The sequence below is a fragment of the Erpetoichthys calabaricus genome, chromosome 13 (assembly GCF_900747795.2).
Source record: "Erpetoichthys calabaricus chromosome 13, fErpCal1.3, whole genome shotgun sequence".
Lineage (NCBI taxonomy): Eukaryota > Metazoa > Chordata > Cladistia > Polypteriformes > Polypteridae > Erpetoichthys > Erpetoichthys calabaricus.
In genome coordinates, this window is record NC_041406.2 from 60,499,565 (window position 1) to 60,521,759 (window position 22,195).

Sequence of the window (22,195 nt, forward strand, 5' to 3'; positions counted from 1 at the left end):
AAAAGCCAAGCAAAATGACACCTTTTATTGGCCAATAAAAGGTGTCATTTTGCTTGGCTTTTCTCAACAGTATTCTAGAAAGTTCCAAGAACCCTGGGCCAGAGTAGCTTTAGAAAAAGTTAAAAACTCCACAAAATCATTCTCATGTGTAAAACTTTTTTTAGAAAGCAGAAAATAGTATTAAAACCAAAATAGCATTTATATCTTCTGATAAAGCAGTGTAAACAATATCCTTATTTTGAGTTTTAACATCAATTAAAAATATTTGCACAAAAATATATAATTGATATTATATATTTATAAAAATCAATCAGTTCATTCATTTTGGATTAAATCTTGACTCCAAAAATTCTTTCGAAGCTGAAATGTAATTCAGTGATGATTTTGAAGATCTTTATTTTGGGTGAAATAGGAGTATTTTCCCTGCTTTCTCAAACAAGTTGTTTGCTGCAAAAAAATCTTCCTAAAAAACACCAACCATTATGAGGTGCATGTTTTGACACATCAAAATTCTTCTTTTTTTCATCAGAACTATAATATAAGAAAAAGTCTAGATGTGTGGGACATCATGGATATGTTAACCTAAAATTCCTGAACAAAGCATAAGGAGCTAACTGTGGAGCTTCTTCTGGATGGTGTTAGGGCAGAGCTTTTTATTCTGTCACAGCTAAGGCTCTCCTCAAGTATTATAATATTTCTAGGTTATCATCCATTTATGGGAATTATTTTTGAACTATTATTTATAGGCATTATTATTAAATGATTATAAAGGAGACTTTTTTATTGGGCCATTATGTCTCTTGTCACTTACACCATTTTGCATGTTTTTCCTATGGGTACTGCCATATTGCTGTTAGTATCAGCACAATCGCTGGTAATGCGACCTTACAAAAGTGCAAGTCTATGTTCTGCCCAAGGGGGCAAAGACGACCAGGAGAAAAAACATAGTCAAAACCAGAGACACGTCAAAACCTTAATGATGAAACCTTTTTGCACCAAAGCTTAATCACTAGCCAGAAATCAAACTCAGGAACAAAACAGCAAGTTTTCAGTTCAAGAAAGAAATATGCAAACACAAGACACTGTGACGTTTTAAACAATATTCTATGGCAACCAGCAGCAGCGTGCCAGTAATGGGTATCATAACATGGTGGCACCCAATTGTAAAACAAACTAATGTTGTGGCACCATGATTTAATAAATCATTATATTCAGGAAATATTATAATGGAGGGAAACAACACTGAAAAGTTCTAGAAAACAAGCAGCCCATATTGCTATGCTATATTTTTGTTTAAAAAGTTTACTTTAAGAGAAAATAATTCTCAAAGTGAAAAAAATATAACTGTCTGACCTTAAGTGATGCCTGCAGCCTTGATATCACCCATTTCCTGGGACATCAATAGTCATGAAGCCAATATGGGCTAGTATAATGAAGACACCAAACAACAAGATGGTGCATAAGTGTTTGGTGCAGTTTTATTCCATCAAAGCAGTGTCCAAATAAATAGGACAGTGCATTGTTCAATAAATAAATGATACATAAATAATCTAATAAAAACAAGTACTCATGTGGGAGATAAAATTAGTCAATAAATAAATAAATAAATTTGAAATGATTAAAATCAAGATTGAAACCACAGATTTAAAATTGGTTGTTTTTCTCTCCATTCTCAAGTGAACCTTAATGTGTCTCTCTGCCTTTCTCTATCTTGTCTCTCCCCCCCCTTCCCCCCATTGGGCTGAAACACTGGTAAGTGCAGTCAACCATTAAATGGCTTTCATTCCAGTCACTGTTAGGACACCCAAATACTGGCTCTGTCATCCCACCACCATCTCTTGGCATTTGTAGAGCAACCCATAAAGCCATCAGCTGCTCCCATTCCGTCAACTGCTGAACAGGAGAGGTCCGTCCCTGGAGCGCCATTTCTCTTGCTCACCGTGGGGCCTCTCGACCACCTAGCCTCCTGTCCACTGCACTGGTTCACTCTCCCAATCCACCTACCTTTGTTTCTCATCAATCATCACGATAGATTTTCTCCTTTCATTTCTTAGTCCTTTCTTTTTTTCGATCCTCCCCTTCTTTTTACAGCTTTGTGGGTGTAGATACTTGCAACGACCTGCAGACTATCAATGAGGAAACTGGCTGAGCTGAACACAGTTGCATGTAAATGCGTAATGAACAAACTTCCCCATCGCATACACTGCGGCTTCACGGCGTTTCAACGGTGCATACCTACACCCCCATGCCTGAGCTGCACAAATTTTATCAAAAAAATCCTCCAATTCCACGAACCCCTAAGGTTGGGAATATTCTTAACGCTAGGTGATGAATGAGCTTGAAGTAAATCTGGAGGATTCCACCAGGTGTCAGTGTGAGCAATCATCACAGGGAGAAATCAGTTTTCATTGTGTTGTGAGTTGAGGGAAGAAAGATATTAAACATAATAAGTATTTGCATTCTGATGCTCTTGCAAAGGTGCAAAAAAAAAAACAATAAATAAAGATGGCAACAATGACACAGAATTTCAAGACAGTATGTGATTCCTTTAAATGTATTGCATCATTATGATGAAAAATGCAATGCTTGTATTGGCTATGCGAGCAAAGGGTGAAGAAAAGAACCATGAAGATATTTACATGTCAGCATTTAAGTTTTATGATTTGCTTCACTGCATCAAACCAGTCATCAAACATCGAAGCATGCAGATTGATGTCGCCAAAACTGCAAGCCTGCCGTCACATGTCGATAATAAACAATGATGCTGACGTCACTACCAAAACTTGCACACACACGCCACACATGCTGCAACTCCTGCACGCATCATGTTAATTTCTGAGGATGTGCTCAGGGGATATGTCAAAAGAATGCTGGGAATGCGTGGCAGCCATGATGCATGCGCGTATGCATTCTGACCATGAAGTAAAAACCAGCCCTAATTTGTTTCAGCACATCTCATTGCATTGGTATTATAAAAAATGGCACACACTCATTATTAACTTATTGTTAGAGAAAGTGAAGTATGTCTACCAACTCTATTCTTTTTGACTTTTTGTTGCTCACACCTGAAAAGAAAGCCCAGCATTTCCTGATCTTTTTCTAAATTAAAATTCTTACGTGTTATTTCTGATTTGCTGTTTACAGCTCAGGCATAATACCAGTAGACATACAGTATTAAGAAAGCGCCTTGACTGCTTATGTCTCAGATTATCTTATACAGTATATAAACATCTACGCATGGAAGTGTGTGTATCTGTCCGGCCCGGAAGTGAGAGGTGGAGTCGGGGTAAGGGCTACTGCCTCCAAGGAAACAGAAAACTCGTTTAGCCACTAATAACACAAGCGAGGTGAGCACGTCAGCAAAACGAAACCTCCGAAGAAAGGCAAAGTCGCTTAGCCACTAACATTGGCAAAACGGTATCCCTTTTACTTTTCCTCCCACCGCTAATACACAAGTGATGCGTGCACGTCGACAAAACGAATCCTCCTGGGAGAGAGATGCCCAGAGTAGTTCCTTTCAATTACCTGACATCTTTACATTTCAGTTTTTTTTTCTGAAGATTTCAATAGTTTCTAGGACCCCAGGCTTTTTACAGCACGGGCGTACACAGCTAGTCTATCATAATGCTTTAAAACTCCTCTGTCATGCCGGTCAGTACATAATAATGTATTTTATATTCAAACTACCATACCTAATAAGCAGCCATATAAGAATCCGACCATACTATATTACTGTACAATCTTTCTGTAACGGTTCCTTTCTAAAAACATTTTAGTCAACATTTGCTTGTAGGTTATCTATAATAATAAAAGGCAAAGCCCTCACTGACTGACTGACTGACTCACTCACTCACTGACTGACTCACTCATCACTAATTCTCCAACTTCCCGTGTAGGTGGAAGGCTGAAATTTGGCAGGCTCATTCCTTACAGCTTACTTACAAAAGTTAGGCAGGTTTCATTTCGAAATTCAAAGCGTAATGGTCATAACTGGAACATATTTTTTGTCCATACACTGTAATGGAGGAGGCGGAGTCACGTATCGCGTCATCACGCCTCCTACATAATCACGTGAACTAAAAACAAGGAAGAGATTTACAGCACGAGTCACACGCGGGAACGAAGGTAAATGACGTTAATTTTTGACTGTCTTTTAATATTGTGTAAGCATACATATTAACACATGTGCAATTAAACGTGTGCATTTACGGGGTGATTTCTCAGGCTTAAAAGCTCACCTTTTATCAAACGCGGGAAGAAAGGTAACTGACGTTGTTCACTGTCTTTTAATACTGTGTAACCATACATATTAACACATGTCCAATTAAACGTGTGCATTTACGGGGTGATTTCTCAGGCTTAAAAGCTCACCTTTTATCAAACGCGGGAAGAAAGGTAACTGACGTTGTTCACTGTCTTTTAATACTGTGTAACCATACATATTAACACATGTCCAATTAAACGTGTGCATTTACGGGGTGATTTCTCAGGCTTAAAAGCTCGCCTTTTACTAAAAAGGTAAATGCAAAACTATTTTCAATCAGTTTATTGAAACGCTCCCGTTAAGGATTGCAATAACATATTCGCGAGATAAAAGAATGAAGTAGGGGGAAATGGAGGAACACCCGCAAACAGCGAAGAGCAAAAAATTAATTAAACAATTGAGAACGGAGCGAGTTAAGCATACAAGCATGTTCATAAGGGAAACAAAGCACGGTGTAAAACGTAACTTTAAATTAAGTTTATAGAAACGCTCCCGCTGCGGATTGCAATAACATATTTGCGAGATAAAACTTTAATGAGAAGACACGAGGTATAAACGAAGCACACGCCGTGGCGCAACGTTAGGGGCAACAGTTTCAACCATTCTATGATCTGCTTCTCGCAACTGAAAGACGGCACATGGCGGATGTTAGCCGACTTGCTGACCGCAACGTTAGGGGCTTCAACTATGGCGCTGACGCAACATCTCAGTGCCAACACTTTGCAGACTGTACTTAAAAGACACGCCCTCCTCACTGGACAGTTAAAAACACCAATCAAACTAACGATGACATCAAGTATTACCCAATCAAAAGTAGGAAAGGAGGCATCTTCATAAAATGCGTGTGGGATGATTTGCATGAGACGCTGCTTTAAAAAAAAATTATAAAAAAAATACGGGATAAATCCCGTCCAGTATTGATTCAAAACGGGACGCGCAATTTCATTCTCAAACGCGGCACGATTCCGTATTTTAAACGACGGGTGGCAACCCTACAGTGCCAGGTAACCACCCATACAATCACATTGTGATTCAGACTAGGAATGCAATGAATGTAATTACCCCGATCTACATACAAGGCGAAAGTCTTGCAACATTCAAACATGATGGTTTGGGATAATTAGTACTTATTAAGTACAACATTGAACATAAAACAGCTTATGAAGCCTTGAACCGAAAAAAGCAAGATCTCAGAGATCATAAAAAAAAAAAAGGAGGTAATGTCGTTTTACTCGCTGTACATTTTACTCAAACATTAACAGTTATTCCACGAGGGAGACCAGCAGATGAACTCAACGCGTGTTTAAAATCCATGCTTCTCCCACGGTCGGTTATATGTCGCGTGTTCTCGGGTAGGTACACCAAAAAATGTATACATTTAAGCATGTAATGGGCAAAGAAAAAATGAGGTATACCCGAAGGCACTGCAGTAGTACTCAATGTAACTTTACTTCTTAAATGTTAATGTTTTACTGTTTAATAATTTATACGCTTCTTATATATTGTTCAAATTCTTTTATCAAAATACCAGTGACAGCGCAATGCACGATAACATGGAGTGAATACACCATACGCATCTGCCCACGGCCGCCCTGGTGTGCGCAGATAGGAGTTGATTCTAAAATAAAATAAACATAAAAAGAGTAATACATTCATCACCCATAAAACGGATAGCAGACGTGACGTATTATATGTCTACCACATTTCAAGTCAATACGTGAAACGCTTTGCAAGCTACATGTGATTGAAAATCCTGGACAGACCAACGAAAAGCCACGGTAGCAAATTATAGAAGAAGATTTTACTGTTTAATAATTTATATTTATATGAAATGTGCTTCTTATATATTACTTCATATTCTCATATGATAATGATGTTAATGTTGTTTATATTGATTTCTATGTTATTGTAAGTGCATCTATGTGTGTATATGTATGTATGTATGTATGTGTATATATATATATATATATATATATATATATATATATATATATATATATATAAAAAATATATATATAAAAAATATATGTGTATATGTATATATAATATATCTGTATATGTGTGTATATGTGTGTGTATATGTGTATATGTATATATATATGACAGCAACACTCATAACAATGACAACACAATTACATTGACAATCATGTTACGTTATTTTTAAAATGTTTCCTTTACTTTTTCATAACCTCTTTAACACACTACTTCTCCGCTGCGAAGCGCGGGTATTTTGCTAGTATTCTATAACAGAGAAATATCTTTTGTGTCATTGCTGTATCGCTGCCCCAGAAAATGGCAGAATAGAAAACTTGCTAAAAAGTTTTCCATTAGCATGATTCTATGGAGCTAGACTGTCGCTAAGGCAACAGCTGAAGTAACAGTAATGTTCATACATCTCATAGCAAAAAAGCCCTTTCTTCAAAATGTGTGTCTTATGTAAGAGAAAAGGGAAAGTACCAACTCACATTCTTAGACTGTAATGTTTTAACACAAGCTGTTATTTGTAATTCACAATATATGTTACTGTATACTTCTTGTATGGGAAGCTGGTCATGGGTAAATCATGTACCTTTATGGTATATGTATATTCTGATTTCAGTGAGGTTAATATCATATAAAGTCACTTCAATCAACCTAATTTAGCTTTGCTTTTTATTCAGACACAATCAGTGGGTACTCTGATCAAATTCTCTCTCACACTTGCGCATATTGCTAGATCCCATACAATGAAGGTAGGTACTAGATAAAAAGGAACCTGTATTAGGTCTTCCTAATATACAATGGAATCTCATGGACCCACACAGAAATGGCAACTTAATTCTAATGACTAATCTCAAAGGCATTTCTGTTTGTCACAAGAGGCATCTCTAGTGCACCTCGTCATTTATGTAATTCTCTGAAGGAAGATGGAGATCCATCCATCATCCAACCCGCTATATCCCAACTACAGGGTAACGGGGGTCTGCTGGAGCCAATCCCAGCCAACACAGGGTACAAGGCAGGAAACAAACCCGGGCAGGGTGCCAACCCACCGCAGGACACACACAAACACAGACACACACCAAGCACACACTAGGGCCAATTTAGAATTGCCAATCCACCTAACCCGCATGTCTTTGGAATGTGGGAGGAAACCGGAGTACCCAGAGGAAACCCATGCAGACACGGGGAGAACATGCAAACTAAACGCAGGGAGGGTTAGGGTTACCCACTGCGCCACCGTGCACTATATTAGATATAATCTTGGACTGAACAAATAAAGGCAAGTCCATCGGATGTGGTTTAGATAGCTTATGCTTTTCACATAAAGCTTGATATTTCTAGTCCAGGGCCACTAAATTCACAATGTTACCTTCAATTCTGCCTAAAGTAATTGACATTTTAGAAACCAACAATAATCTGCCTTCATCCATTGCGTGTTCAGTTACTTGACATGTTTTCCTTAAAATCTTTCTCCTTTGCTTCAAAATCACATATTTATGCACAGCATTTCTTTAGGCAAATGCCTTTTTGAGAGTTTTTCCTGCAGATTATTCCATGGCTCATATCTGCTTAATGACCTTCAGCTTGTTTGAAATGTTTGCTTGTTTTCAGAAACATTGTAAAAAAGAAAATGAGAAGCAACAAGGCCAGGTTTTAGGGCTTCACTCAGAGAACTCAACTAGAAAGGGTTTTAAATAGCAAGTTAGTAAAACAGCACTTGGTATGCTGTATTTCTCTTCAGATGCAAGGAGTCCTCTAGGAAGGTGATTGAACATATGATAATCCAGTTCTGCCTGGTGCCATTGTTTTGTCCTGGCAGACCAGAAATGTCTGTCAAGCAGACGGAAGTGACATTGCTTATGTTTGGTTACTACCCTTCTCTGTCTTATCCATTCTAAAAAGAAAAAGAGGATATCTGATTTGGGCCTTATTACCTGCCTTTACAGTGGACTCTACAGAACACCTGTCATTTGTTCATATTTAAACATTAGCAAATCATCTAAGTCTGTTCTGTTACGTGTTTCACTTCGTAAGCTCTCGATTAAGACCAAGATCAAGATTCAAGACCCAGTAGTTTGGGAGTTTTTGGTAACTGTGCTGGTCATGCTTCCTTCTGTTTGTCTTCACCAACTGAGGTGAAGGTGATGTTACATCCTTTAGGTTTTTAACTTTGTCACAGTAGTATGTCCAATGTCTTATTATACTTCATTATGCAAATAAAATAGTGTTCAAAGACAATAAGGAAGCAACCCTTCTTTTTTGTCATCCACATCCATATTTAATGAAGCATGATTAAAGGTGCATTTATTTTATTTTTTTATGTTGCTAGGGAGATCATGGCCCAGATGGACTGCCAGGACCTCAAGGTGAGAGTGGCATTGGATTTCCAGGACCTAAGGTGAGCTTAAGTGTGTTAAATGCACTTTATAAAGCTTTTGTCCCTACAGATAAGAAGCAATATTATAGAGTTGTAATTAAAAACCTTTGTAATTTCATAATGTACTCTGTCTTTCTTGCATAGTTCAAGGATGCAAACAACATTACAGCTCACATTCCTATCCACATGAGTATTTTCACATAAATACAGAGACAGTGCAAACTCCGAAAAAGTGAAGAAAGGCTTTAGTAAAAACTAGACCTCAAAACTCTGTGAAGCCCTCTTAATATAAAGTAGGCCTGGCCCTGAAACACAGGAAGCAGGCTTTTGGCTTACATGCACAAAAACAAGGTCAAGCCTACAAATATAAGAAGGTAGAGGGGAACTGTTATAAACTCTTATAATTAATATTTGTTATTACAAGCTATTCAAAAAACAAAGTCAAGAGTACAAGGAATCAAAGTAATTTGTCAAATGAGGCAGACCAGGGGCCTCATGTATAAACAGTGCATATGCACAAAAATGTTACATAAGCCTGTTTCCATGCTCACATCGCGATGTATAAAACCTAAACTTGGCGTAAAGCCACGCACATTTTCACGCTAGCTCAATCCCTGGCATACGCAAGTTCTCCACTCGGTTTTGCAAACTGGCGGCACCCAGCGTCAAAGCAGTGCTTTTGTTCCAGTTTGGTTTCCCTTTCTTTTATAGATCCACATCCCTGACACGGCTTTATCAAATACATTGAAATTAACCACATATTGTTTATTAGTTTAAGGTATCTAATTGTAATTAACCTGTAACAATATAATGGTCGATGCGGAATGGCCAAACTATTCCAAATACCATAGCTGCTTTAGCGTTGTTACTCTCACTGCACCTTCTCCTTCTTCTTTCAGCTTATCCCGTTAGGGGTTGCCACAGTGGATCATCTTTTTCCATATTACTCTTACTGCACCACTTGGAGTATTTATATAGCTGTATCTGAGTGTGGAATCACAGCTCTACAGCAGCTGATTGGGAAGAGAATTATCAGTATACAGCATCTAGCACAGGCTGCCTCAACCATGCTGCTTATTGAACTGTTCTTATCCGACAAACGCTTCAGAGCCTTTCCTGTACTGACCTCGCGGTTCAAAAACAGTTTAATCCGAAGAACTATAAACGCAATCAATCAGTCCATCAACTGCTCCTTGTAGAACTGTTTGTACTTATTAGCACAATCACCTCACTGTAAACTTGAGATACAGTTATAATATTGCACAACCTGCGCCATTTTAAAAAGTGCGTATTAACAAATAGTACGGTTTTCCTTGCCTCCACTTGATATTCATTGAAATTCTTCTATTTTCCCCCGTGCTTTTGCCATTGCCTTTTCACAGAACACCGAGATTAAGGGCTATTTATATTGATTTGCATATTCAAAGAGGCATAATTCTGTGAGGAGTTGGGGAGTGTTGGCAGGCGCGTGCACGTGTGTTACTTTCATGCTGACCGGGATTTATGTAGCGGAAGAATGTGGAAGCTGGCGAACACACAGATTTATGCATCTGGATTTTTTTTTGTGTACGCACATTTCTGCTTTTGTCCGTACGCCATGTTATAGTGTGAATTCTACGCACGGCATTATGCATGAGGCCCCAGGAAGCATCCAAAACCCAGACCGAAATCCAAAAAAAAATTACAGTCAAAGACAAAAATAAAATATCCAGAAACCAAAATAAATGAACAAAAATATACTTACAAAATCCCAAAACATAGAAATCCAAAATCCAATATATCTAAGATTATAAATACAGGGTGAGTCAAAATTATGTTAACATATGAATGGCGGAAACAATTTATTCACAAAACATACTTCATATGTGCAAGATGATTTACAGGAATGTCTCAACTTGTTTGCCATCATGTTCAACACACAAAAAATAACGAGTAACAGTACCTTTTAAAGCCCAGACACACATTTCGCGGTGAATAGATGATACCACGGTCCATATTCTGTCCTTCAGGTCATTGATATCACAAACTTTTCATGTGCTTCTTCACCATACCTCATAACCAGAAATCACAGAGTGTCAAATCAGGGGAGAGCAGAGGCCATGGCAAAGGTCCACCACGACCTGTCCATTGACCTGGAAAGGTATGGTCGAGAGAAAAAATAATCCATTAGTGTTAACATAATTTTAACTCACCCTGTATAACACAAGGTCATGTCACTTGCAGAAATTCTGTGACGATTCTTCACTTATGGGGTGTATTAATAAGGGGGATGAGATAAAGTAGAGGAATCAGATAGAGAACTTTGCTCCCTGATGCAGAAAGAATTGTCTTCAACTTAACATTGTCAAAACCAAGGAAGTGGTTATTGACTTTCACTGCACCAAGCTGTCTCTATGTCTGGTCACTACAGTATTCACAAAGTGGATATAGAGGTTGTACACTCCTACAAGTATTTGGGGATGCACATCAATGACAGGTTGGCCTGATCTCAAAACACTGTGGAACTATATAAGAAGGGCAGAACAAGCTTCCTGTAGTTCCTGTGGTGTTCCTGTCATGACATATTTCACATCTTCTACAACTCAGTGATAGCCATTGCAATTTTCTGGGCCGGTAACATCAATTCAAGTGAGGCCCACCGAATCAACAAACTAATTAAAAAGCCGGCTCCAAAATGGAACATGCTCTTAACCTGTTGGAAGTAGTAGTTGAGAAGAGAATGAAGAAAAAACCGAGTGCCATTATGAACGCACGGTTGAGTATCTCTGACACACTATTGAGTTATTTTAGCCAACAATTTATTCAGCAGAAGTTGATAAAGGAATGCTACTAATGATAAAGTGCCTGTAATGTCAGATTTTTTTTTCTTACTTTTCATGTGTCTTTGGGGTGAGGGGGTGGGGGGATTATTTTTGTTTTTCATAATATTTTTTGAACTTTTGAAAAAGCTAAATTTCACTTTTGGACAAATGAGGTAAGTACTGTAGACACTCACATCTACTTCCATAGATGCCTCTGAGTTAAACAAGTCCTCTAAGTCTTGTCCATATTCTCAAAGAGCCTTTTTGGGGTTTTGGCACAATGCACCATTTCCTGTTATTATGGTCAGTTATTTCTTATTTTTGATTTTTGAATTTAATATTTAGTATTTTGAATTTTGCTTTTCTGTTTTTTTACTTTTTCATAAGGAATAAGTCTTTGATATAAGGTTTCATTAAAATAGGTTTCTGACAGTTCCTTGCTGTTTTGGAATTATTTATAATATTTTTGAGTCTCTCCATCACTGCCAATAAGGTACTTCCTTGAGTCACCTGTGTGGAAGATTAAAGCACAATTGAAATGAGCTTTTCTAGATTATTCAAGGAATTAGAATCATTAATAGTTCATGTAGAGTTTCCATATCCCTACTTGTAAGAGTTATTTATAAGTCTAAAATCCTTAATAAAGTATCTATCTATCTATCTATCTATCTATCTATCTATCTATCTATCTATCTATCTATCTATCTATCTATCTATCTATCTATCTATCTATCTATCTATCTATCTATCTATCTATCTATCTATCTATCTATCTATCTATCTATCTATCTATCTATTAATGACTATACTGCTGTTCCCTGAAACAATTGTTTTGAAATTTAACATTTCACTTTAGATTTTCTCTACTAGGTGAACTAAAATCATTTGTAGGTGATGGTATTTTTTTCTCACTGGTGGAATGTTTATTCTACAGGGAGATAAAGGCATACAAGGAAGACCTGGCCCAGTGGGACCCACTGGCATTGGAGAGCCAGGTTCACCTGTAAGACATTTATTTTTACTTTTAAGCCTGAGATGTATAAAACTCTTCCATGTTATTTTTACTAATATATTTATTTTGTATATATTATTTTTAATGCCTTAAATTAACTAATTAGGTTTAATATTTCCCAGGGTCCTTCAGGTCCTATTGGTTTTCCTGGGAATTCAGGACCACCAGGTGAAGGGGTTACTGGTCCCAAGGTAAGCAAACATTTAAAGTTTTGCTCAAAGATATTTGATAAATTTTACAGAGAATATGTTTCCCTGTACCTGAATATGCAACATACTGTATGTGTGGTAAAGGACAGTATAGGAACATTTGAAATATGGACAATGAAATGAAGAATTTTTCAAAGAGCAAATTAGTGTCAGGTCAGAATTCAATTGCCACAAATCAGAAACACTAAACAAAAAAATTCTACTCAAAAAATTCAAAATGAACAAGATCCCATCAAACGCTCACATTTTTGGCCTTCATTATCACTTACAGATTGTTCTGAATCTAAAGCTTGTCATGCCATATTACTCCACCACCATCTACTATAATTAATGCATAATGACATTAGTATTCACTGTGGCACCATCAGTCACATGGCCGTCAACAGCTATCATTGGCATGAACAGTTGTGAAAAGCCAGTATAAAATGGCAGCATTCAAAATGAGAAAAAAACTGTACAAAATGGAGCAGATATTATGATAAAAATAAGTATCAAAAAATAAATCAAATCAGCATTAAAAGGAACTCCAAGTGTGCTTCACAGACTACCAGTCATGTGGTCTGCAAACAGGACAAAGTGACATTTGCTCAGATACATTAGTTTGTTATGCTCTTACTTAACCATTTATTTGTAATAATTACAACATCTGTGCTACTAAATCAATAAACTTAGATACATGAGAAATGGGTCTAAAACTTCCACTGTGGAGCACTATTATGATATCCAAGATTTACAGTTTTTTTGTGTAAATTCCTGTACAGTTCTTATCAATAGTGTATAGAGGTTATATGGTTTGAAGACTGAAGGAATTGAAATTCAAATTTGATTTAATCTAGAAACTGTTTTAAAAAAGTTTATTATTTAATCCCATTTTCTTTCAATACCTACTTTGTTTCCCATTTATGTTAATGTTAATTATTGTATTTCTGCCATCAACATGGTGATTTTACCCAGAATTGTTTGGAGTACTATATGCTCATTTGTGATGTCAATCTTCAACAATACGAAGTTCACCTCAGGTGTTTCTAGGGTATCCAAGATTGATGTATAAACCTTGTTTTGCTGCATTAGTAGATCATTATCGAGTCCTTGTGGTGTTTCAGATCTTCACTTTGAATTTTCGATCATGTTTTTACTTCAACAAAAGATCACTCTGACTGTTGATTTTGATTTTTAGTCCATTGACTCACAATTCTCCCAATCATTTACATTTCCTTCTTACTGTCTCTTGCAAGTCAGTATAATACACTTTATAATTTCCAGCAAAAAATAACTTTTGCTTTAGTTCTTCACCTTCCTATTCTATTCCTCTTTGCATTGCATCTCCCGTCAACCCCCCCCCCCCCCCCCCCCACCCCTTTCTTTTATAAACAGCACTTCTTCAACCTCAGACTCTGTTCAGTCTTGGCCACTGTACATGTCTGTCTTCTAAACTCAAGAAGATGTTAGCCTGAAGAGTCCAGAGCTGGTCAAGGCAGTTCTTTAACTCGATGCTGCCTGTGACACATGCATCAAGGCTGACAGGCTGCCCACTGTTAATTGATCTTCGTGGCAAAGGAGTAATTATGGATCACTAACTGAAATCAGAGATTTTGTAGCGCAAATCCAGCAACTTTGAATTTTTATCTTAGTATTTCTTATATTAATGCCTTTCATAAAATAAAGAAACACAGAATTCTGCTAACAGTTGACTGTCAGACTGTGGTGGAGCACAATAGAGGTCGGTGGCGATGCTGGCTGGGATTTTAAATAAAAATAGTGTGTCTCAAGCTTGGTGAGTGTGGGTGTGTTCCGCTGCAAAGCTTTGTGATCACTGAGGTCTTGATGAGGAAATTTACTAATTGAATTAAGATGCATACAGGTAGTTAGTGCAGCAGTTCTTCACTGGAGCTTCGCAGCTCACTTGGCATACCTAAATTCACTGGGGATAAAAAAAGAGCCTAAGTAGGGTAGAACAGGAGCAGGAATGGCCAATTTGCTTCAAGAGATTATCCTACAGATACCAGAGAAATGGTGCTAGGATGATAGCCATTTTAATGGCGTCTTGTCCCCTTCTGAGGAGCCCGATGAGTGATGGGGGTGAGAAGGGGATAGAAAGAACTGAGGCTCAGGGAACAGAGAAGGCCCTCAATTTTAACTCTTTGGTTAAACAAATAGATAAACAATTTATAATATATATTTAGATTTGGTGAAGTTCTGGAGACTTTTACCACTGCAGCAATTTCATGCTATATATACACACATTATATTATGTATATGTATGTATATACAGTGTTTGAAATATTTAAAAATATATATTCTGTATATACTATGTAGATGTGTATATACAGATAAACAATACATAACATAGATTTAGATATAATGATATATGAACTATTTAAAGACAAAAAAAAGTAGTTCATTTTGCAAGGCATATACATAGGAGCTCAGACTCAGGCATATCTGCATACACAAAATGAAGCTTCCAAAAGGAGATAAAAAGTGAGATTTTTTCGAAGATACAAATTTGCTGCCTGTGATCCTGAGATATTGTAGTATTTACATAAATACTACATTTTTAAAAGAGGAAGTGTTTTATTAGGTGAAGCTGCTAATCTCAACAATTGCTATTTTATATTTACAGAATTATTTAAAACAAATCAGGACAATATCTTCATTTATTAGCATACAGCCTATTGCTCCTAATATATTCATGGAGCACATTTCTTTTAGACATATCTGCTGCAGGCAAAATGAATTTCCATCTGAATATTTATACTGAGTAATGCAATTATGAATTATGGATATACAGAAATACTTTATAATATTATATATAGATTTTTATAGAAACATATGTAAGATTTCACATAATTTTCTACAATAAAATTCCAATTTCTGAATACTCTAGATAAATGTAACATAAATAAACTATTTCAATATTATTTAAAAATTAGTAAACTGGCATTAATTTCTGTAAACCCCACTAAGGAATTTCATATACGTTGAACTCTTTTAATTGATGACATTAGAAAAAAATGACTTAACCATCTTCTTATGTTCTCTTAATTTTCACCTTTCAGAAATGTTAGTCATTTGTGGAATGTTTGTAAAAAGTAGATTTTTGCACTCGTTAGTACAGTGAATGACACCAAGCTCTAATGAGTTCATTGCTGCCTTACAGTTTCACATACCATAATGCTTCTCCTTGTATGCACACCACTGGATTCACCTCTGGATCTGTCTTTTGCTTTCTTGATCAGTATTCATCTTGACTGTCATTTGCAAAGAAACACAGACTGGCTGAGATATGTGCCATACACTGTATTTCTAAATAAACTGACTGAAAAAAATTGGTATTGCTTTTGTAAATTGTAACAGTTGACAAGTCACATTGGACTATTTCGTTACCTGTTTGTTTATTATGAGTCCCATACCATGCATACACAGGGTGTCTGTTTGCTCCACTTAATATTTTTATTTTCTTATGCTTTTCTATTTACTTTTGGCTGTCAATGTTTTCATTACAGCTTTTAGAGTTATGGTATATGCAACTTAAGCTCATCCCTTTATATTAGTAATCCTATTAAATTCGAAAACCCTTGCATTTTCTTTTTTGGCTGTCAGATGTTTTCTTACTTTGTTGACTGGTTGGATTTTCAAGGAACAAATATCCATCATGTTATTATCAATCATTTCACTTCTCTGAGCTATAGAAATACAAACACTTTTAGTGAAATACAGAACATTGCCGTGTATGTTTCTTTAGATGTTTTAAAAGTTCTTTTCTCTTTTAAGGGTGACAGAGGCTATGAAGGACCACGAGGTGCTCGTGGTTTACCAGGAATTGGAGCTAAAGGGGAAAAGGTAAGTATTTAATGTTCACTCATTAATATGAAGACTTATACATTAAAGTAAATGGTAATTGAATTGTTTCCTAAATTTGTGCAGGGCGGCATGGGACCACCAGGGATTATCGGACCAATTGGCCCTCCAGGAGCAGGAATTCAGGGAGATAAGGTCTTCAATTAAATTAAATATTTTATTCATTCTGCTTTAAATGAATATAATGGGACACTTCACAAAACCATAATTTGGATTTCTTACCTTTCTTTAACCATTAGGAAAGCTGAAGTCTGATTTTTTTTAGTTGAAGCTTAGAGAGGAGTGTTGTTTATTGTGCCATATCTAATATATGAATAATCAAACTCAACAAATATCCTACTGTATTAATTATCCAGACCCCAGTAAGAGGAGTCTTTTAAACTCACTTCTAGCATAGTTAGTGGGCCATTCTGTGGAATCAGTTCTGAGGTCAGGGACACCCTGCTTTTGTCACTGGGAAACCAGACTAGAACCCTCTGTCTCTCCCTTCTGCCTTCATCAGAAAAGGCCAGGTAGACTCCATGCTTGCCAACCAGTCAAAGACCACCTATTTTCTTGGTAGAAGAAGATTGCCAATTTTGCTTGGCCTTATGCTTAAATGGGAAATTTGGCCTTCGCTTCTCCAGCTATGGATTACGAGAGGTCCCCAAGTACCCAGGAAGTTTTCTGCACTCTAGTATGACCTCCAACAAGTCTCATTTTGTATCCTTTAACATCTTGAGAACATTCTTTGGCTTAACCTTAAGTCGTTTGCCTCTCTTCCTCTTGAGTATTTCAAAGCTAATTTTTGTGGATGATATTATACACATTCATTCCACAAGACAAACAATAACAATACACTGTGTCTTCCAGTTTCCATTCAGCAAAGTTTAGAATGCCTCCTTTTAACGTGCTGTTGTTTTACTTCCAATATGTTTTCCCCAGCGTATTAAATGATGAATTTGGTATTTTTCAAGTTGAAGTTATTTTTTCAGAATCACGGTATATATCAATTTTCCGCAGGAAATTCTGTTCCAAAGTGAAGATGAAGATCACAGCACAATCTCACATAAATTGAAGTTATGTGAATGACATGGATACGTCATTTTACAATATTCATGTAATCGCAAAACGTAAATTAATACTGGAGCAAATACTTGGCTTGAAAATGGATGTATTCGATAAGCTTTAATGCATTTTTTTTGCACTGATGCCTCATAAACCCCATTTTAATAAGAACAAGAACAGGTATAATTTTTTTTTTTTCATTTTTAAAAATTGCTTCACTTAAGAGAGTTGATGAGTTCTTTCTACAACTAAACATTGCAAATACTAAGGAACTAATAAAAGATTTTAGAAGAAACCATTTGCCCACAAGAAACAATCATCAAGACCAGTGTGGTAGATATTAACATCTTAATTAAAGAAAGAAATGTGCCCTCTACTGGGGCAAGTTTAATAAAACCTTTTTGAGTCAGTAATCAGGCAGGAGAAAGCTTGTCCACCCTTGCAGCACCAGGCTGAAAAGAGAGCATCCATTACAGCAGTCTGTTACAGCATGGTCAAAATGATAAAAATATTAAGGGTACAGAACTATTTTATAAGCAACTGAATTTACATAACAGTGTCAATCAATGCATACATTTACTCTGGTTGGTTCGTTGGTCTACACCCAAATAACTTATTAAAGTTAAAAGTCTATTTTATTATATTCTTGTTCTTCACATACCCTTTGGGTTGAGCCACCACCTGAGATTTCTGTGTATGTAACAACTGTTTAGTCTTGTTGTATGCAGGACATCTACTGATATATTAGTCAACTTTTTAGTACATTTTGTGCATAACATCAACATTCCTCCTAGTACAGGTTTTGTAACCATTTTAGTAGCTTCCTTCGTGACATTTTCAAACTAATGCTTATATATTTCAATGTGCACTGCAAACCAAAATATTTAACTACTATTGCCTCTAAATTATCCTCCCACACACCAAACAGTTAAGATTGTTGATAGTTATAAATATCTTGGGACAATTATAGACTTAAAATGAACTTTTAATGAAAGTACAGTAGCAGTCTGCTTGCTGCTTGTCTTAATCGGCACATTTACATGGCAAAAGATGCTGACGGAGAGGTGTGAACAGATGTAAGGTGGGCCGGATTTACGAGTTTTCTCGTAGGTTCTGGTAATTCTAGTGTTAAGGCCGGATTTATACTGCGATGTGACACATGCTGCAGAGGACACTCCTGCTACGCAAGCATTGTACTGTTTATACTTGCGCGCATACTTTACATAAATCTGGAGGAATCCACCAGGTGGCAGTGCAAGATATTATCACGGGGAGAACAGGTTCAGCTTTGCTGTGTTTTGAATTGCCTGGAACACCCATTAAATTTCGATGACACCTTATCCGCAATATCTCTGAAAAGGATGTTTAATGATTAAATCCATCAGTCCAGGGATTTGTCCATTTCAGCTAGCATTGGGCACGAGGTAGAAACAATCCCTGGACGAGGCATCAGCTCATCGCAAGGTGAATACAAGCACACGCATACACGTTGGCATCATTTTAGTGTAACCAAATCTGCATATGTTTGGAAGGAAACCGGAGCACACTGAGGAAACCCAGCAGGAAAACATGTAAACTCCAGGCAGGGAATTTCAGCGACGTGACTACCTGCGAGACAGCAGTGCTACTTCTGCCGTGTCACCCCCATGTGTGTCATTATTAACAGTATTCATTATTTAAAAGAAATTACCAATTTATCTGTAAAATGTAACATACATACTTCAATGCATTTCATCATGAAAGTGTTATTAAGTATAAATCTAAGGATTCTAAATGTGCAGATAGTTGGAATATCATACATTTAATGTACTCAGTGTGGCGATCTATTGCTGTTTGCCACTGCTGTCAGTACCGGAGGAAGCCCTAGAAAAAAAGACGGCACAGAAGATAGTATGTGAGACTTTTAAAATGTATCGTGTCATTACGATCGGGAATATGCAACGCTTGAATATAAAAACACCACGAATGCATCTGTATGTTAGCATTTTGCTTCACCACATCCGCGCACATCGATCACGTAGGATCCTCAAAGCAGCTTTCTGTCACATGTAGATAGTAAACAGAGACTCTGACGTCACATTCCAACTTTTAGCACACTGCGCCCCCCCCGACTTTTTGCTGGTACTGCAACTCGCGCACGCGTCAGAAAGACACTTTGTGACAGAAAGCTGCTTTGCGGATCCTACGTGATCGATGTGCGCGCTTCGATGTTTGATGAATGGTTCGATGTGGTGAAGCAAAATGCCGACATACAGATGTATTCGTGGTTCTTTTATATTCAAGCGTCGCATATATCAATTCATAATGACACAATACGTTTTAAAAGTCTCACATACCGTCTTCTGTGCCATCTTTTTTTCTAGGGCTTCCTCTGCTCCTGACAGCAGCAAATCACCAGCAATAGATCGCCACACTGAGCACATTAAATATATGATATTCCAACTCTCTGCACATTTAGAATCCTTAGATTTATACTTGATATCACTTTCATAATGAAAAGCATTAAAGTATGTATATTACATTTTACAGATAAATCAGTAATTTCGTTTAAATAATGAATACTGTTAATAATTACACACATGGGAGTGACACAGTGCCAGAGCGTTAGCACTGCTGTCTTGCAGGGAGTCACGTCGCTGATATTCCCTGCGTAGAGTTTACATGTTTTCCTGCTGGGTTTCCTCAGTGTGCTCCAGTTTCCTTCCAAAGATATGCAGATTTGTGGATTTGGTGCAGCTTAAATGACGCTAGTGTATGTGTGTGCTTGTATTCACCTTGCGATGATCCGAGGCCTCGTCCAGGGATTGTTTCTCACTCGTGTCCAATGCTTGCTGGAATGGACACATCCCTGGATTTAATCAATAAACATCCTTTTCAGAGATATTGCGGTAAGGTGTCATCAGAATTTAATGGGTGTTCTAGGCAATTCAAAACACAGAGAAGCCGAACATTTTCTCATTGTGATAATATCTCGCACTGCCACCTGGCGGATTCCTCCAGATTTACGTAAAGTATGCGCGCAAGTATAAACACTACAACGCTTGCATAGCAGGAGCGTCCGCTGCAGCATGCATCGCGTCACATGAAGTATAAATCCAGCCTTTTGACAAATTTTCTATTGAGTCTGTCTTTACTTATGTTCATTTGGCCTGGTTTGGAAATCTTTAATGTCAGCAACAAAAATAAAATAAATCAAATTGTGAAGTGGAGCAGTAAAACCGCAAGGTCTCAATAGTCAAAACTGACAGACTTGTTTAATAAGCAAGTGTTATGGAAAGCAGAGTGTCTTCTTCCCAACAGGACTCACCACTCCATTAACAATTTCAGTTGTTGCTATCAGGTTTACAGTTCCAAGAATAAAAACCAACCAGTTCCAATACTCCTTCAGCCTAACTGCTATTAATCTTCTGAATAAGTGTAACTTTAATAAACTTCCATAGACTTAAATCATAAGACAAACAGTTAAAGCTTGCTTCAATCATTAGTCAAGTGTTAATGCTGGTTACATCTTTATGAATAACATGTATGATTTAATGTTATACCACCAGTATTAAGTTCAGTGTTATAGTTTATTTACTTGTACATGTGTAAACTTTGTTTTTGATGTTGTATTCTTTGTTGTTGTATTTTTAATAATATGTTACAGTCTCTCTGTAAAACCTGCCGACAGTTTCCCTCTTGGGACATTAAAAAAAAAAAATTTCCCATGAGTAATTAATGTATACAATGATTATGAAAAAATAAATTCAACTTGAAAAATTCTGAACTTCAAAAATATGTAATTTTATTATTCCACATAAATGCAAAGTTACTGTATTTTGTGAATGTTTAAAATAGTCATGTAAGGAATACTTAGCCTGACTCAATCTATAAAGGGGAATGAAGGTTTGTTCCTTTAATCACCACATTTTCCTGCTAGAGACACTTGTGTCACAATCCATGAAGCATTATTGTGACTGTTTTAGATATAGCGGGACATGGTTTGGCATAATTCAAGGAAATGCCAGCAGTAACTATTTCATATTTTAAATCTGTGGACTTGTTTGCATGATTTGCTTAACCAATCGCTCTTTCCTATAGATGTAAAATGAATTCAATAAATAAATAGACATGGGTTGGCTGGAGGCCATGATAAAGGAAGGATATGGATGGACGGAGATCCCGACCATGTTGACTAGTGGTAGCTTTCCTCATTGGGGGGGGGGGGGGGGGGGGGGGGGGGGGGTTCTTTGGTGAGGGAAGGACACAGGGAGGCTGCCTCCCAGGGCTATGTGTCCCCCCAGTACACTAAGTGGTGTTATCCCTTTGTTATGGCCCCTGTTTGGACAACCCCAGGGCTGCAAGGGAGTTGTAGTTGTGCTGGGAATCCCTGTTGGGGTTCTCTGATGCCGCTAAGAGGAGATTCTGGGTGCAAGCTCCCCTATAATGGAGCAGTTCAGCTGGACCTGCAAGTACTTCTAGGTAGCAAACCTGTTGCACCAGAAGTACTCCAGGGTTCAGGTTGAAAAGCAGCCACTCTGCCTCATCAGAGGGTCAGAGTCAGGAGGAGGTGGACAAGGTTTGTTTGGAGGAGAGTGGAGGTGAAAAAGGAAAGTAAAGGAATTGTGACAGATTTACCAGGTAATAAAACCCCGTAAAAGA

The 22,195-nt window shown here is 37.3% G+C and overlaps 1 protein-coding gene across 1 annotated transcript in view; it reads left to right on the plus strand.

Annotated features, from left to right (window-relative positions):
- The window catches only part of LOC114663754 (collagen alpha-1(XXVIII) chain-like), a 179,102-nt gene that overhangs the window by 97,121 nt on the left and 59,786 nt on the right, over positions 1–22,195 (plus strand). Inside the window, exons 12-16 of the mRNA XM_028817679.2 lie at positions 8,577–8,645; positions 12,360–12,428; positions 12,560–12,628; positions 16,421–16,489; positions 16,574–16,642. Coding sequence (XP_028673512.2) covers positions 8,577–8,645; positions 12,360–12,428; positions 12,560–12,628; positions 16,421–16,489; positions 16,574–16,642 — 345 coding nt within the window. The remainder of the gene's footprint in view (positions 1–8,576; positions 8,646–12,359; positions 12,429–12,559; positions 12,629–16,420; positions 16,490–16,573; positions 16,643–22,195) is intronic.